This window comes from Salmo salar, chromosome ssa12, assembly GCF_905237065.1.
Source record: "Salmo salar chromosome ssa12, Ssal_v3.1, whole genome shotgun sequence".
Lineage (NCBI taxonomy): Eukaryota > Metazoa > Chordata > Actinopteri > Salmoniformes > Salmonidae > Salmo > Salmo salar.
Genome location: NC_059453.1, coordinates 10,441,301 through 10,460,805, shown reverse-complemented (window position 1 = coordinate 10,460,805; position 19,505 = coordinate 10,441,301). Strand labels below are relative to the sequence as shown.

Genomic DNA, 19,505 nt, shown 5'->3' with positions numbered 1-19,505 from the left:
TCACAATGAGCATTGTAGGGTACAGGAAGAGAAGAGGAAGTTGATTGTAAATGAACACAAAGCGGCCTCAAGTGAACGCCCCCCCATCACTAACTCCTACAGGAGAATCTCGTGTAGAGCTGGACATTATACATACAGACGTCAGATCTTCATTTTGTCGTGGATCATTTTCCTGCGAAACAGGATATTCAAATTAGCCTCGTGATTTAGATACGTTCACTACAAACCCTGCAGTTCTCCTTCTCTCCATGCAGGGGCAGTCGAGTCAATGAGGACCAGTGGCAGGTATCAAAATCATCCTCCCTCTCGCCCAGAATCAGCTGCTTTCCAAAGATTGGAAAGCTGCCGCGGTCATCCCCCTCTTCAAAGGGAGAGACACTCGAGACCCAAACTGTTATAGACCTATATCCATCCTGCCCTGCCTTTCTAAAATCTTTGAAAGTCAAGTTAACAAACAGATCACCGACCATTTCGAATCCCACCGTACCTCCTCCACTATGCAATCTGGTTTCCGAGCTGGTCATGGGTGCACCTCAGCTACGCTCAAGGTCCTAAAAGATATCATAACCGTCATTGATAATTGACAGTACTGTGCAGCCGTCTTCATCAACCTGGCCAAGACTTTCGACCCTGTCAATCACCGCACTCTTAACGGCAGACTCAATAGCCTTGGCTTCTCAAATGACTGCCTCGCCTGGTTCACCAACTACTTCTCAGATAGAGTTCAGTGTGTCAAATCGGAGGGCCTGTTGTCCGGACCTCTGGTAGTCTCTATGGGGGTGCCACAGGGTTCAATTCTCGGGCCGACTCTTTTCTCTGTATATGTCAACGATGTCGCTCTTGCTGCTGGTGATTCTCTGATCTACCTATACGCAGACGACACCATTCTGTATACATCTGGCCCTTCTTTGGACACTGTGCTAACAAACCTCCAAACAAGCTTCAATGCCATACAACACTCCTTCCGAGGCCTCCAACTGCTTTTAAATGCAAGTAAAACTAAGTGCATGCTCTTCAACCGATTGCTGCCCACACCCTGCCGCCCGACTAGCATCACTACTCTGGACGGTTCTGACTTAGAATATGTGGACAACTACAAATACCTAGGTGTCTGGTTAGACTGTAAACTCTCCTTCCAGACTCACATTAAGCTTCTCCAATCCAAAATTAAATCTAGAATCAATCGGCTTCGTATTTCGCAAAAAAGCCTACTTCACTCATGCTGCCAAACATACCCTCGTAAAACTGACTATCCTACCGATCCTTGACTTCGGCGATGTCATTTACAAAATAGCCTTCAACACTCTACTCAGCAAATTGGATGTAGTCTATCACAGAATCATCCGTTTTGTTACTAAAGCCCCATTTACTACCAATCGCTGTGACCTGTACGCTCTTGTTGGCTGGCCCTCACTACATATTCGTCGCCAAACCCACTGGCTCCAGGTCATCTATAAGTCTATGCTAGGTAATGCCCCGCCTTATCTCAGCTCACTGGTCACCATAGCAACACCCACCCGTAGCACGTGCTCCAGCAGGTATATCTCACTGGTCATCCCCAAAGCCAACACTTCCTTTGGCCACCTTTCCTTCCAGTTCTCTGCTGCCAATGACTGGAACAAATTGCAAAAATCACTGGAGCTGGAGTCTTAAATCTCCCTCTCTAACTTCAAGCATCAGCTGTCAGAGCAGCTTACCGATCACTGTACATAGCCCATCTGTAAATAACACACCCAACTACCTCACCCCCATATTATTACTTACCCTCTTGCACTTTTGCTCCCCAGTATCTCTACTTGCACATCATCATCTGCACATCCGTTGTTAATGCTAAATTGTAATTATTTCGCCTCTATGGCCTACCTCCCTACTCTTCAACATTTGCACACACTGTACATAGATTTATTTATTGTGTTATAGACTGTATGTTTGTTTATGTGTAACTCTGTGTTGTTTGATAATGTCGCACTGCTTTGCTTTATCTTGGCCAGGTCGCAGTTGTAAATGAGAACTTGTTCTCAACTGGCCTACCTGGTTAAATAAAGGTGAAATTAAAATAAAATAAAAATATAATATCAGATGTAAAGATGACATTGAGACTAGTGAGGTAGAAAAACACAGCTCATGATTTTTACATCTACATTATATATATATATATATCTATATACAGTTGAAGTCGGGAAGTTTACATACTCTTAGGTTGGAGTCATTAAAACTTGTTTTTCAACCACTCCACAAATTTCTTGTTAACAAACTATTGTTTTGGCCAGTCGGATAGGACATCTACTTTGTGTATGACACAAGTAACTATTCCAACAGTTGTTTACAGACAGATTACTTATAATTCACTGTATCACAAATCCAGTGGTTCAGAAGTTTACTTACACTAAGTTGTCTGTGCCTTTAAAGAGCTTGGAGAATTCCAGAAAATGATGTCATGACTTTAGAAGCTTCTGATAGGCTAGTTGGCATCATTTGAGTCAATTGGAGGTGTACCTGTGGATGTATTTAAAGGCCTACCTTCAAACTCAGTGCCTCTTTGCTTGACATCATGGGAAAATCAAAAGAAATCAGCCAAGTCTGGTTCATCCTTGGGAGCAATTTCCAAACGCCTGAAGGTACCACGTTCATCTGTACAAACAATAGTACGTAAGTATAAACACCATGGGACCACGCAGTCATCATACCGCTCAGGAAGGAGACACATTATGTCTCTTAGAGATGAATGTACATTGGTGCGAAAAGTGCAAATCAATCCCAGAACAACAGCAAAGGACCTTGTGAAGATGCTGGAGGAAACAGGTACAACAATATCTATATCCATAGTAAAACGAGTCCTATATCAACATAACCTGAAAGGCCGCTCAGCAAGGAAGAAGCCACTGCTCCAAAACCGCCATAAAAAAAAGCCAGACTACGGTTTGCAACTGCACATGGGGACAAAGATTGTACTTTTTGGAGAAATGTCTTCTGGTCTGATGAAACAAAAATAGAACTGTTTGGCCATAATGACCATTGTTATGTTTGGAGGAAAAAGGGGGAGGCTTGCAAGCCAAAGAACACCATCCCAACCGTGAGGCACGGGTTGGCAGCATCATGTTGTGGGGGTGCTTTGCTGCAGGAGGGACTGGTGCACATCACAAAATGATGGCATCATGAGGCAGGAAAATTATGTTGATATATTGAAGCAACATCTCAAGACATCAGTCAGGAAGTTCAACTTTGGTCGCAAACGGGTCTTCCAAATGGACAATGACCCCAAGCATACTTACAAAGTTGTGGCAAAATGGCTTAAGGACAACAAAGTCAAGGTATTGGAGTGGCCATCACAAAGCCCTGACCTCAATCCTATAGAACATTTGTGGGCAGAACTGAAAAAGCGTGTGCGAGCAAGGAGGCCTACAAACCTGACTCAGTTACACCCGCTCTGTCAGGAGGAATGGGCCAAAATTCACCCAACTTATTGTGGGAAGCTTGTGGCAGGCTACCCGAAATGTTTGACCCAAGTTAAACAATTTAAAGGCAATGCTACCAAATACTAATTGAGTGTATGTAAACTTCTGACCCTCTGGGAATGTGATGAAAGAAATAAAAGCTGAATTAAATCATTCTCTCAACTATTATTCTGACATTTCACAATTTTAAAATAAAGTGTTGATCCTAACTGACCAAAGAAGGAATTTTTACTCTGATTAAATGTCAGGGATTGTAAAAAACTGAGTTTAAATGTATTTGGCTAAGGTGTATGTAAACTTCCGACTTCAACTGTATGTATATATATATATATATATGTATAAAAGAGGAAATCTGAAGGTTTCTAGTGAACCTAAGGTTATGAATCAACTGTCAAAATGTAGTTCAATCATGGCCGGGGGTGATGTATCGTTAGGGCCACTGCCGTCTGCGCACACATATAGGCCTACTGTGTCAGCGTGGGTTCCATTCCGAACCCTCTCTTCTGGAACAAATAACTGATTGACTTGATGTAGTCGAAAATGTAAAATATGGACAGTCGAGGGATATTTTACCCCTGATCTTGATATTTTTTTTTTAAATGACCATACCAGACACTTTTATTATGAAAGAATAGGCTACATTCTGTAGGCTACCTGTTAGCCTAGCCATTGATACACAGCATCGTAAAAATAGAGGTGAGGGGGGCAATTTTTAGGGGCCTTCCTCTGAAAATTTGCCAAAAACTCCAGCCACCCGAGTCATAGACTGTTCTCTCTGCTACTGCACGGCAAGCGGTACCGGAGCTAACAACACACACTCACTCCTGCTTTGGGGTAACGGGAGCAGAAGTTCGGGGAGCAGTGTGTGTCAGATCCAACACACAGATCACACACACTCTGAACACTTTGATGTCAACAGAGATGCTTGTTCTAGGTCCCAAGAAACAGAGATCTTCTGTTGAATCTGACAATTAATCTCGATGGTTGTACAGTCATCTCAAATAAAACTGTGAAGGACCTCGGCGTTACTCTGGACCCTGATCTCTCTTTTGACGAACATATCAAGACTGTTTCAAAGACAGCTTTTTTGCATCTACGTAACATTGCAAAAATCTGAAACTTGCTGTCCAAAAATGATGCAGAAAAATTCATCCATGCTTTTGTCACTTCTAGACTAGACTACTGCAATGCTCTACTTTCCGGCTACCCGGATAAGACACTAAATAAACTTCAGTTAGTGCTAAACACGGCTGCTAGAATCTTGACTAGAACCAAAAGATTTGATCATATTACTCCAGTGCTAGCCTCCCTACACTGGCTTCCTGTTAAGGCAAGGGCTGATATCAAGGTTTTACTGCTAACCTACAAAGCATTACATGGGCTTGCTCCTACCTATCTTTCCGATTTGGTCCTGCCGTACATACCTACACATACACTACGGTCACAAGACACAGGCCTCCTAACTGTCCCTAGAATTTCTAAGCAAACAGCTGGAGGCAGGGCTTTCTCCTATAGAGTTCCATTTTTATGGAATGGTCAGCCTACCCATGTGAGAGGCGCAGACTCGGTCTCAACCTTTAAGTCTTTATTGAAGACTCTTCTTCAGTAGGTCCTATGATTGAGTGTAGTCTGGCCCAGGAGTGTGAAGGTGAACGGAAAGGCACTGGAGCAACGAACCGCCCTTGCTGTCTCTGCCTGGCCGGTTCCCCTCTCTCCATTGGGATTCTCTGCCTCTAACCCTATTACAGGGGCTGAGTCACTGGCTTACTGGTGCTCTTCCATGCCGTACCTAGGAGGGGTGCGTCACTTGAGTGGGTTGAGTCACTGACGTGACCTTCCTGTCTGGGTTGGCGACCCCCTTGGGTTGTGCCGTGGCGGAGATCTTTGTGGGCTATACTCTGCCTTATCTCAGGATGGTAAGTTGGTGGTTGAAGTTATCCCTCTAGTGGTGTGGGGGCTGTGCTTTGGCAAAGTGGGTGGGGTTATATCCTGCCTGTTTGGCCCTGTCCGGGGGTATCGTCGGACGGGCCAAAGTGTCTCCCGACCCCTCCTGTCTCAGCCTCCAGTATTTATGCTGCAGTAATTTATGCTGCAGTAGTTTATGTGTCGGGGGGCTAGGGTCAGTCTGTTATATCTGGAGTATTTCTCCTGTCTTATCCTGTGTCCTGTGTGAGTTTAAGTATGCTCTCTCTAATTCTCTCTTTCATTCTTTCTCTCTCTCTCTCTCGGAGGAGCTGAGCCCTAGGACCATGCCTCAGGACTACCTGGCCTGATGACTCATTGCTGTCCCCAGTCCACCTGGCTGTGCTGCTGCTCCAGTTTCAACTGTTCTGCCTGCGGCTATGGAACCCTGACCTGTTCACCGGACGTGCTACCTGTCCCAGACCTGCTGTTTTCAACTCTCTAGAAACAGCAGGAGCGGTAGAGATACTCTGAATGATCGGCTATGAAAAGCCAACTGACATTTACTCCTGAGGTGCTGACCTGTTGCACCCTCGACAACCACTGTGATTATTATTATTTGACCCTGCTGGTCATCTATGAACATTTGAACATCTTGGCCATATTCTGTTATAATCTCCACCCGGCACAGCCAGAAGAGGACTGGCCACCCCTCATAGCCTGGTTCCTCTCTAGGTTTCTTCCTTGGTTCTGGCCTTTCTAGAGAGTTTTTCCTAGCCACTGTGCTTCTACACCTGCATTGCTTGCTGTTTGGGGTTTTAGGCTGGGTGTCTGTACAGCACTTTGAGATATCAGCTGATGTAAGAAGGGCTTTATAAAAAAAAATATTGGATTTTGATTTGATATCTGACAGAGAGAGAGAGAGAGACTGAGAATAAGGGACAGAATGAGAGAGAGAGAGAGAGAGAGAGAGAGAGAGAGAGAGAGAGAGAGAAGAGAGCAAGAAAGAGATAGCGAGGGGTGTTTGTCTGAATCAAAAAAGAGAGAAAGAGAGAACCAGATGAGGGAGAGCAGGAAGGGGGTGGGGGAATGATGCATGTCTGGTAGAAGATGAAAGGGAAGGAAAGAGAGAAAGAAAGAGAGAGGGGAGGGGCTGCCAAAGGTTTGAACTGTGAGTAGGTTGTTGACGAAGCATGTGACATAAAATTATATTTGGTTTATGGTCTTTATCTGTGAGATGATATAACACACAGCTGGATATGTCTGCTCTGAAAGCTTGAAGAAAGTTTCCCTTCCTCCAGGATACACATGGAAAAGCATTCTGCTCCAGAACATGCCGGGACAATGTCTGTAGGTTCCGGAATAGTGGACAGGAATTCTGCCGCTGCTGATACAATCTAAAACAAGTTCCAAAGGAATTGTGCTACGGGTGAAGAGATACCATCTTCACACAACAGCCCCAGGTGGCTGACGTTTAGGGATTATCAGGTAGAACAGAAAACCAGCAGTACTTCGGACCGCCACGGGTAAGATTTGAATACCCCTGCTTTACACTGTGTACAGCTAGTGACTAGCGTAGCTACAATGACCCCAGTAGGTCACTATACCAGGCCATAGGGCTTCCCTGGACATAACGACATATCCAACTAAACAGTGTCACCATCTCAACAAAACGTATAGAAATGGGACACTTCTGCTCTTTGAATGTTACCTCAACAGAAAGCATCCTTATGGAATGTGAAACAAGACGATTCTCTACTTCCATCGTGACTGTGCCCAGAGCCTAGTTCAATGATATCCAGTAGATGGAGAGAGATAGAACCAGAGACTCTCCCATTGGTACTTATCCGAAGAGTAGGGTCCTGGCTAAATGGTGTCTGGCCCTCATACCATCATGGCCACCTCATCATCCCCAACTTCCAATTGGCTCATTCTCTCTCCTCTTCCCCGGGTGGTTGCTGTAAATGAAAATGTATTCTCAGTCAACTTACCTGGTCAAATAAGGGTCAATAAATAAAATGTCGACTTTGGGCACGTAAAAAAAAAGATCCAACTCCGCCTCTTCCTCACTTTTCAAACAGAAATAGGGTGCGCCTTCGGTGCTTCATCAATGTGTCATTCTGGTCATAACTAGCCACTGTAACTAACCAGTAGCTCCTCCATGAGCGTTGTGACAGACATTGCTAGTTTGTTAGCTAAGCTAGCCACTGTAGCTAACCACTGTAGCTAACCAGTAGCTCCTCCATGAGCACCACGACAGACATAGCTAGTTTGATAGCTAGGCTAGCCACTGTAGCTAACCAGTAGCTCCTCCATGAGCGCCGCGACAGACATGGCTAGTTTGATAGCTAGGCTAGCTACTGTAGCTAACCATTAGCTCCTCCAGTATGTGTTGACGCCATTTCACAGGATCTCATTTTGGACTGAAGCTGTAGAGAAAGGTAAGAAACGGCACTTTAGTAACCAAATATCTTCTTCATCCATCTATCTTGTGTTTGTAAAGCATTACATGACCTGGTATGATGGTGCATTGATCAGTTATACAGTTTAAAGCCCACAGTTTTGTGTTTTTTGCCCAAAGTCGACTTTTAATAAATACTACCATGGGAACAGAGGAGACAGTACGATTTGAAATAGGATTTGAGACAGAACAGACAGTCACTGATATGAAAGAAGAGAAGAGAAATGTACTTATTATTGTTAAATGGACCACAAGGATCGATTCCAAACCACAGCCCAGGTCCCTTTCCCCTGGCTACACTGTAGCAGTGTATAGTGTCCATTCCATCCTGTTAGGTCAATACAGGGTTCAATTCCAAACCCCAGCATAATATAATAATATACAGCGCCTTCGGAAAGTATTCAGACCCCTTGACTTTTTCCACATTTTGTTACGTTACAGCCGTATTCTAAAATGGATTAAGAAAAATGAAATATATATATATATTCTCAGCAATATACACACAATGCCCAATAATGACAAAGCAAAAACAGGTTTTTAGAAATGTTTGCAAATTTCTTGAAAATAAAAAACAGAAATGCGTTATTTTTTACGTAAGTATTCAGACCCTTTGGACAGCCCGCTTGGAGTTTGCCAAAAAGCACCTAAAGACTCTCAGATCATCAGAAACAAGATTCTCTGGTCTGATGAAACCAAGAATCAACTCTTTGGCCAGAATGCCAAGCGTCACTTCTGGAGGAAACCTGGTACCATCCCTACGGTGAAGCATGGTAGTGGCAGCATCATGCTGTGGGGATGTTTTTCAGCGGCAGGGACTGGGAGACTAATCAGGATCGAAGCAAAGATGAACGGCGCAAAGTAGAGAGAGATCCTTTTTTTTTAATTATCAAGCTTTTTCTCCCCGATTTCGTCATATCCAATTACGATCTTGTCTCATCGCTGCAACTCCCCAACGGGCTCGAGAAAGGCGAAGGTCGAGTCATGGGTCCTCCGAAACATGACCTGCCAAACTGCGCTCCTTAACACCCGCCCGCTTAACCAGGGAACCAGCTGCACCAATGTGTCGGAAGAAACACCGTTCAACTGACGACCAAAGTCAGCCTGCAGGTGCCCGGCCTGCCACAAGGAATCGCTAGAGCGCGATGAGCTAAGTAAAAAAAAAAAATGGTCAAACCCTCCCCTAACCCGGACGATGCTGAGACAATTGTGCGTCACCCTATGGGACTCCCGGTCACAGCCGGTTGTGACCCAGCCTGAGATCGAACCTGGGTCTGTAGTGACGCATCAAGCACTGCGATGCAGTACCTTAGACCGCTGCGCCACTCAGGAGGCCTACAGAGAGATTCTTAATGAAAACCTCAGGACCTCAGACTGGGTTGAAGGTTCACCTTCCAACAGGACAACGACCCTAAACACACAGCCAAGACAACGCAGGAGTGGCTTCGGGACAAGTCTCTGAATGTCCTTGAGTGGCCCAGCCAGAGCCCGGACTTGAACCTGATCAAACATCTCTGGAGAGACCTGAAAGTAGCTGTGGAGCAACGCTCCCCAGCCAACCTGACAGAGCTTGAGAGGATCTGCAGAGAAGAATGGGAGAAACTTCCCAAACGCAGGTGTGCCAAGCTTGTAGCGTCATAGCCAATATTTGAGGCTAAGGTGCTTCAGCAAAGTAATGAAAACGTATGTAAATGTGATATTTCCGTTTTTTATTTTTAATACATTTGCAAAAAAATAAAAATAAATCTGTTTTTGCTTTGTCATTATGGGGTATGGTGAGGGATTGATGAAGGGAAAAAAACTATTTAATCCATTTTAGAATAAGGCTGTAACGTAACAAAATGTGGAAAAAGTCAAGGGGTCTGAATACTTTCTGAAGGCACTGTATGCCTTCTAACAGACAATTTAATCCAAAGCGACTTAGAGAGTCATGCTTGCATACAGAATAACAACATGCATTGATTCCACATATTAATAGTATCCTTTCGGGTGAGTGAGGGTAGAGTGAAGGGAGAGAGAAGGGGATTTGGAAATGAGCCTAGGTGTGTAGAGAGTGGCTATTGGAGGGGGGGCTGGTAGGGTTGACAGTGGGAGAGAGAAGGGGATTTGGGACTGAGCCTAGGTGTGTAGAGAGTGGCTATTGGAGGGGGGCTGGTAGGGGTGACAGTGGGAGAGAGAAGGGGATTTGGGACTGAGCCTAGGTGTGTAGAGAGTGGCTATTGGAGGGGGGCTGGTAGGGGTGACAGTGGGAGAGAGAAGGGGATTTGGGACTGAGCCTAGGTGTGTAGAGAGTGGCTATTGGAGGGGGTGCTGGTAGGGGTGACAGTGGGAGAGAAAAGGGGATTTGGGACTGAGCCTAGGTGTGTTTATATTCTATAAAATATATTTCTATTGGAATATGGGAAACCCTTACTATTTTATTACAGAGAGATAGAGAGAGAGACACAGAGACAGAGACAGAGATGGAGAGAGAGAGAGACAGAGACAGAGACAGAGAGAGAGAGAGAGACAGAGAGAGAGAGAGAGAGAGACAGAGAGAGACAGAGACAGAGACAGAGACAGAGAGAGATAGAGAGAGAGACAGAGACAGAGACAGAGAGAGAGAGAGACCCACCCACAAAGAGCTAGAGGGTGTGACATAGGTAAGTGCATCACCTCACGGTAGCACAGTTCTGAGACCAGTTTTAAGGTCTTGGTGTATGGTATCTGGGCACCCTCTGCGGGTTTCGGCAACACCCGGATGCATCCGGTTTCCAGAGGAACTGAAAAGACGGCCTGTGACTTCCTCTTTTGGACACTTCATCTGAACTCCTCCTCCACATTTCCTGGATCGGTTCAGCAGTGCAGAAGAGAACCTCCACCGACATTTTGTTTACCTCATCAGGACCAGAAAGAGAAACGCTGCTCAGTATCAGCTGTGATGTCTGATACCGTCTAACTGGATTTAAAACTGTCGTCCAAACTCACTGAGAGGATTACACAGAGATCAATTAGCTACTGCTCTCTCTCTCTGTGTGTGTGTGTGTGTGTGTGTGTGTGTGTGTGTGTGTGTGTGTGTGTGTGTGTGTGTGTGTGTGTGTGTGTGTGTGGTATATCAATTAGTGGTCTAAAGGAGGCGAGGTACGATGGGGGAGGGGAGAGATAGACACCAAAGAACACGGATCTACTTTCCGCCTGGCAGAGTGTGTGTGTGTGTGTCTGTGTGTGTGTGTGCGCACGCACCACGACAGGATAGATCAGATCTACTCCACTGATCTGACCCTGTTGTACAGAGAGAGGTCAGGACAGACAACCTACCATCTCTCTAATGACAGTGGATTCCCAAGTTAAACCGTGGCACCACCTCACTGTGGTTCTGTCTCTGTGTCTCTGTGTCTCTCTCTGTCTCTGCCTAATGCCAGTCATAGAGGTATGTAGAGGGAGGGATCACTGTGGTTCTGTCTCTGTGTCTCTCTCTCTGTCTCTGCCTAATGCCAGTCATAGAGGTATGTAGAGGGAGGGATCACTGTGGTTCTGTTGTTTCTCTGTCTCTGCCTAATGCCAGTCATAGAGGTATGTAGAGGGAGGGATCACTGTGGTTCTGTCTCTGTGTCTCTGTGTCTCTCTCTGTCTCTGCCTAATGCCAGTCATAGAGGTATGTAGAGGGAGGGATCACTGTGGTTCTGGCTCTGCCTAATGCCAGTCATAGAGGTATGTAGAGGGAGGGATCACTGTGGTTCTGTCTCTGTGTCTCTGTGTCTGTCTCTGCCTAATGCCAGTCATAGAGGTATGTAGAGGGAGGGATCACTGTGGTTCTGGCTCTGCCTAATGCCAGTCATAGAGGTATGTAGAGGGAGGGATCACTGTGGTTCTGTCTCTGTGTCTCTGTGTCTCTCTCTGTCTCTGCCTAATGCCAGTCATAGAGGTATGTAGAGGGAGGGATCACTGTGGTTCTGTCTCTGTGTCTCTGTGTCTCTCTCTGTCTCTGCCTAATGCCAGTCATAGAGGTATGTAGAGGGAGGGATCACTGTGGTTCTGGCTCTGCCTAATGCCAGTCATAGAGGTATGTAGAGGGAGGGATCACTGTGGTTCTGTCTCTGTGTCTCTCTCTGTCTCTGCCTAATGCCAGTCATAGACGTATGTAGAGGGAGGGATCACTGTGGTTCTGTCTCTGCCTAATGCCAGTCATAGAGGTATGTAGAGGGAGGGATCACTGTGGTTCTGGCTCTGCCTAATGCCAGTCATAGAGGTATGTAGAGGGAGGGATCACTGTTCTGGCTCTGCCTAATGCCTTTTGACCAGTGTTTCTTGATACTAGTCCTGGGGATCCAAAAAGTGTGTACATTATTGTTTTTGCCATATCCCTAGATGTATGATTCCACTAATCAAAGGTTTATTGATGAGTTGATTAGTGGAATCAGGTGTTCAGTGCTTGGGAAAACACTAACATGTGCAGATTGTACCCCCCTCAGGACCAGTCTGTCTTTCCCATCATGCACACGGGCATATAGCTGTAGTCATGTCTCCTCTGTAATGCTCAACAGCTGTTCCACTGCTGGCTCTGTGTTTCCACACACACACACACACACACACACACACACACACACACACACACACACACACACACACACACACACACACACACACACACACACACGTTTCCACTGCCTTAAAGAACCTTGGGATTACAGCTCTTCAAGAGCATTCCGGTTTTCCCACAGAATTCCAACAGTCAGCGTTCCGGACCCAGCCGTTGTGGATGAGGAAACCAGCGCTGTGGATACTGAGCAGTTCAACTACACATGTACACGTGTGTGTTGTGTGTCCCTGTTTTTAAGCTTCTCTCTTCGACTGCATACTAATCATCTGGTGGTCAATCACATCACCGAGAAACACAGAGGGCTCAGTGGTGTGTGTGTGTGTGTGTGTGTGTGTGTGTGTGTGTGTGTCAGCTGGAGAGAGAAGCATGAAAGCCTCTCAGACTAGATAGACTGAGCCATCTAAAGCTGAGCGAAAGAGAGAGAGAGAGCCGTCTTTCACTACAGACAACACCCCTCCCTTCTTCCCTCTCTCAGTTCCCTCCTTCCCTCCATCTCTTTCTGTTCACCATCTCCCTCTCTGAGCGTCTACCCCCCCCAGGGCTAACAGTGACCTCAGAGTGAATAGCCCCCTACACATACATACAGATGTAGGGCCCTATAAAATCAGTCTAATCTTTTTAAGCCGATTCCGTTTAGTTTTTCCCCGTTTCCGTTTTTCCACATTTTCACTCTCAAAATCACACATTTTATATAGACAAAGAACCAACCCAGATGTTGTAAGTCCACAACACAGCTTAAACCACATCAGGAAACCCAGGGGTCACGTTAGAGCTCAAACATCTGTATAGTTTTATACTGAAAGTCAACACTGTTTTCTTTGCTTCAATAGAGTGATCAGAGCAACTATAGCTTTCCTACACAGAAAATACACGAGTAAAATAGCTTCATCTTCATCAGATGACAACAGCAGTGCAACGCTATCTGGCTGGCAGCCAACCAAGTAAATGAGCTTAAAATGTAAAAAGGCAAGGTCTTTTCTAGAAGAAAGAAAAACGATGCACGGCCATCATATTTCTAATGTTTATTATAGAAAGAATGTAGCCAGCTCCATTTCCTAATCATTTGCTTGAAGTCGATCTTTCATTTTACCAGAGAAAAGTATACTACAGTAACACTGAGAAAAGTAGACTACAGTAACACTGAGAAAAGTAGACTACAGTAACACTGAGAAAAGTACCAGAGAAAAGTAGACTACAGTAACACTGAGAAAAGTACCAGAGAAAAGTAGACTACAGTAACACTGAGAAAAGTACCAGAGAAAAGTAGACTACAGTAACACTGAGAAAAGTACCAGAGAAAAGTAGACTACAGTAACACTGAGAAAAGTAGACTACAGTAACACTGAGAAAAGTATACTACAGTAACACTGAGAAAAGTAGACTACAGTAACACTGAGAAAAGTACCAGAGAAAAGTAGACTACAGTAACACTGAGAAAAGTACCAGAGAAAAGTAGACTACAGTAACACTGAGAAAAGTACCAGAGAAAAGTAGACTACAGTAACACTGAGAAAAGTAGACTACAGTAACACTGAGAAAAGTAGACTACAGTAACACTGAGAAAAGTAGACTACAGTAACACAGAGAAAAGTAGACTACAGTAACACAGAGAAAAGTAGACTACAGTAACACTGAGAAAAGTAGACTACAGTAACACAGAGAAAAGTAGACTACAGTAACACAGAGAAAAGTAGACTACAGTAACACTGAGAAAAGTAGACTACAGTAACACTGAGAAACATTTAATACAGAAGGTTTCTGGAAAAGCCTTTCCATCTCTACCAGAACACGGTTGTCAATAGCATCATCGCTAACGGTGACACAAATTGGTAGAAAAAAAAGCACCCAGACAGACTTGCCGTTGCCTCTTCAGAAAGTTGCAGGAAAATACGAATCACTGAGGCATTTTGTTCATGTCTTCTGATTAACTGGCTAATTAATGAATGTTCTACTGAGTTCAATACATTTTTGAATATTGTTGAATTCCGTTTGAATGTCTGGATTCCGTCCTCCGCAGCCTGGACTTTATACGGCCCTAAAGCCACGACGCCTTGACAACAACCTACAGACGTGTCGCCTTGACAACGACCCCCTAGGGGCTAGCTGTGACCTCGCCTCAAACAACCAGGCCAAACACACTCACACACACACACACAATGCTAAATATCTAGTGACATAGAAACAGCTGACATACTGTAAATTCATCCAAACACTTGTATGTACTGTACACACACAGTGGTGAAAGCTCAGTGACATAGAAACAGTCCAGGCACCAAAACACGTCAGGGTGCAATTAGTCTGAATTAGGGCCCTTAGAATTCCTACACACACACACACACACACACACACACACACACACACACACACACACACACACACACACACACACACACACACACACACACACACACACACACACACACACACACACACACACACACACACACACAAAGGGTTTTAGTGTCCCCCCTAAATGGGGTTTGGAGGAAATGGGTACTTAACAGTTCAGTTCTGATTTAGGAGAGAGAAGGAGAGAGAAGGAGAGAGACGAAGACAGGGTTGGGTCGGGAGGCAGGAGCAAAACCAGCTACATTCCAACAGACTAACTAGACTTGTTTTGAAAGAAGCGTATGATGTTGTAGTAGCCAGACTGTGGTTGTAGTAGACAGACTGTGGTTGTAGTAGCCAGACTGTGGTTGTAGTAGCCAGACTGTGGTTGTAGTGGACAGACTGTGGTTGTACTAGACAGACTGTGGTTGTAGTAGACAGACTGTGGTTGTAGTGGACAGACTGTGGTTGTAGTAGACAGACTGTGGTTGTAGTGGACAGACTGTGGTTGTAGTGGACAGACTGTGGTTGTAGTAGACATACTGTGGTTGTAGTGGACAGACTGTGGTTGTAGTGGACAGACTGTGGTTGTAGTAGACATACTGTGGTTGTAGTGGACAGACTGGTTGTAGTGGACAGACTGTGGTTGTAGTAGCCAGACTGTGGTTGTAGTAGACAGACTGTGGTTGTAGTAGACAGACTGTGGTTGTTGTAGCCAGACTGTGGTTGTAGTAGACAGACTGTGGTTGTAGTAGACATACTGTGGTTGTAGTGGACAGACTGTGGTTGTAGTGGACAGACTGTGGTTGTAGTGGACAGACTGTGGTTGTAGTGGACAGACTGTGGTTGTAGTAGACAGACTGTGGTTGTAGTGGACAGACTGTGGTTGTAGTGGACAGACTGTGGTTGTAGTAGCCAGACTGTGGTTGTAGTAGACAGACTGTGGTTGTAGTAGACAGACTGTGGTTGTAGTAGCCAGACTGTGGTTGTAGTAGACAGACTGTGGTTGTAGTGGACAGACTGTGGTTGTAGTGGACAGACTGTGGTTGTAGTGGACAGACTGTGGTTGTAGTGGACAGACTGTGGTTGTAGTAGACAGACTGTGGTTGTAGTGGACAGACTGTGGTTGTAGTTGCCAGACTGTGGTTGTAGTGGACAGACTGTGGTTGTAGTGGACAGACTGTGGTTGTAGTAGACAGACTGTGGTTGTACTAGACAGACTGTGGTTGTAGTGGACATACTGTGGTTGTAGTGGACAGACTGTCTTATCTCTCTTCTTCATCTTTCTCTTCACCTCTCTCTTCATCTCTCTCTTCTTCATCTCCCTCTCTTCTTCATCTCACTCTTCATCTCCCTCTCTCTTCTTCATCTCCCTCTCTTCTTCATCTGCCTCTCTCTTCTTCATCTCCCTCTTCTTCATCTCCCTCTCTCTTCTTCATCTCTCTTCTTCATCTCCCTCTCTCTTCTTCATCTCTCTCTTCTTCATTTCTCTCCTTCATCTCCCTCTCTCTTCTTCATCTCTCTCTTCTTCATTTCTCTCCTTCATCTCCCTCTCTCTTCATCTCTCTCTCTTCTTCATCTCCCTCTCTTCTTCATCTCCCTCTCTCTTCTTCATCTCTCTCTCTTCTTCATTCTCTCTTCTTCATCTCATTCTCTCTTCTTCATCTCTCTCTTCATCTCTCTTCTTCATCTCCCTCTTTCTTCTTCATCTCCATCTCACTCTCTTCTTCATCTCCCTCTCTCTTCTTCATCTCTCTCTTCTTCATCTCCCTCTGTCTTCATCTCTCTCTCTTCTTCATCTCCCTCTCTCTTCATCTCTCTCTCTTCTTCATCTCCCTCTCTCTTCTTCATCTCCCTCTCTCTTCTTCATCTCCCTCTCTTCTTCTCTCTCTTTATGATTTATACCTGTCCTGAACTCAATGACTGGTCTATGGCATATCTCTCTCTTTATGATTTATACCTGTCCTAAACTCAATGACTGGTCTATGGCACATCTCTCTCTATGATTTATACCTGTCCTAAACTCAATGACTGGTCTATGGCACATCTCTCTCTTTATGATTTATACCTGTCCTAAACTCAATGACTGGTCTATGGCACATCTCTCTCTCTATGATTTATACCTGTCCTGAACTCAATGACTGGTCTATGGCACATCTCTCTCTATGATTTATACCTGTCCTAAACTCAATGACTGGTCTATGGCACATCTCTCTCTCTATGATTATACCTGTCCTAAACTCAATGACTGGTCTATGGCACATCTCTCTCGTTTCCTCAGTTTCTACCCTTATTTTCTCACACAATTGTTCTCTCTCTTTCTCTCTCCCTCCTTTGTCATGGTAGGCAGCTTCCCACGCTCACCACTTGAACTTGGTAACCCCTCCTCCTCTAAATCACGGTTCCTTGTCTCTTTCCCTCCTCTGTCCATCCCTTCTTCACCAAACAAGCCACTGACCCGTCACATCAAGCTGCTGTTACATGTGTAATAACACCAGTAACACTGTCTATCAAGCTGCTGTTACATGTGTAATAACACCAGTAACACCGTCTATCAAGCTGCTGTTACATGTGTAATAACACCAGTAACACCGTCACATCAAGCTGCTGTTACATGTGTAATAACACCAGTAACACCGTCTATCAAGCTGCTGTTACATGTGTAATAACACCAGTAACACCGTCTATCAAGCTGCTGTTACATGTGTAATAACACCAGTAACACCGTCTATCAAGCTGCTGTTACATGTGTAATAACACCAGTAACACCGTCTATCAAGCTGCTGTTACATGTGTAATAACACCAGTAACACCGTCTATCAAGCTGCTGTTACATGTGTAATAACACCAGTAACACCGTCTATCAAGCTGCTGTTACATGTGTAATAACACCAGTAACACCGTCTATCAAGCTGCTGTTACATGTGTAATAACACCAGTAACACCGTCTGTCAAGCTGCTGTTACATGTGTAATAACACCAGTAACACCGTCTATCAAGCTGCTGTTACATGTGTAATAACACCAGTAACACTGTCTATCAAGATGGAGTTACAATACTCATTGTTCTTTTAATTACATAGTAATAGACTTGAACTGTTTCTGCATCAACTTGTTATCATGAAGGCAAGGAGACAAGGACAGGAGATGAGGAGACAAGTGTTGGAATACTACCTAGGAGGGGATGGATGGATGGACCAGCCATCTGTTTCCCTTGGGTAGTAGATTATTATTATAAAAATGATTTGATGTAACCTGTATTTAACTAGGAAAGTCAGTTAAGAACAAATTCTTATTTACAATGACGGCCTACCTACCCCGGCCAAACCCGGACGATGCTGGGCCAATTATGCGCCACCCTATGGGACTCCCAATCACGGCCGGTTGTGATACAGCCTGGAATCAAACCAGGGACTGTGGTGACGCCTCTAGCACTGAGATGCAGTGCCTTAGACCGCTGTGCCACCTGGGATCACTCTATAGGGCTATAGTGAATGTTGATCTGGATAACGGTTTTGATTGAAAAAGCCTTGGCCTTGGTGATAAAACGTGTCAGGATTGTGTGTGTGTGGCCTGTATGCATGCATCTGTTTATGTTCCAAACCTACCTTCTGGTACTCTGAGTCCTCGGGGCTGAAGTCGCTGCTGACCGTCTCAAAGTGCAGGTTGAAGTGGGGGAGGCGGTGGAGAAGGTTGACCCACCATGGGGGAGAGTAGTTTACTACCGCTGCCATCCTCTCACACACAGAGACCCGCCGGTGTCACTACCAATCTGTCAGCCCGAAATATGTGTCCTCTCCGGTCAACAACACTGCTTACAACGCCCACGCATAGGCTACGATTCTCTTCTGAACGTGGAGTAGTGTAGTGCGCCGAATGGGTTGTTATCATCGATGTGATTCCGTCATCAATTCAAATATCGATTATCCGTTATTGACGGTTTGTTTTATGGTACCGTCGACCGACGCCACGGTCAAATCAGCAATACTTCGTTTACTCAGTCAGTCGTTGATTGATTTACGGTGTTGCAGCCTACAATTTCCAGGGCCGCCAACATTCTCGTTCCCACGGGTCTATTCGTTTCTTCCAGCCACGAGTGGTATTGGTGGTATTGGATTATTCCGGTTCTCCATTACCGCATTCCCAACTCTTAGCCAGGACGACAGAAAAATCCATATTCTGCTCCAAACTATGTGTGAATGTAGCCAAGTCTCATTTTGCAATGTGAACACTTATCCACTGAAACCTAGCGGTCGCACCGCCAAACGACCTATTCAGCCACAGATTGTAGGCTATTGTTCCTTCTACAGCCCATGTAGGTTAAACCAGCAGGACTGCAGCAGAAATCACAACTCTCTCACATCTCATCGAACAATAACGGACATCCACTCTTAGAAAGACAGCTTACCACTCTAAAAATGCCGTTACATTGCGGTTAGATTTGTCCGACAAAATATCCACGAATCAAATATTCTCTTTTCTAGATCCCAATGAGAAGGGGGATTTCAGGTTAAAATGACCTCCAATGAAATTATGAGATTTAACATCCGTTCAGCGAGCGGTCCCGGTGGGGGTTCGTTTTAAATGTCCTCCCGGTGATGAAACGTCGCCGTCGTCGGCTGCTACATTGTTCACCGTTAACGAATTCGGAGGGCGACGCAAACACGAGCTCGAAAACCCCTAGGAGGACAAAGCTTCTCACTGCAGCTCGCTCTGCAGATAGATCTGTCGACCATGTGTGCAGAGCGGAGCGGTGTTGAATGCGCAAATACGCAGACCCCCCC

General features: G+C 45.1%; 1 protein-coding gene across 1 annotated transcript in view; it reads right to left on the bottom strand.

Moving 5' to 3' along the window:
- The window catches only part of ttyh3b (tweety family member 3b), a 59,051-nt gene extending 39,640 nt beyond the window's left edge, over window positions 1-19,411 (bottom strand). The window contains exon 1 of the mRNA XM_045690662.1: window positions 18,330-19,411. Within this exon, the coding sequence (XP_045546618.1) occupies window positions 18,330-18,455 (126 nt within the window). The 5' untranslated portion in view covers window positions 18,456-19,411. The remainder of the gene's footprint in view (window positions 1-18,329) is intronic.
- Between the last annotated feature and the right edge of the window lie 94 nt (window positions 19,412-19,505).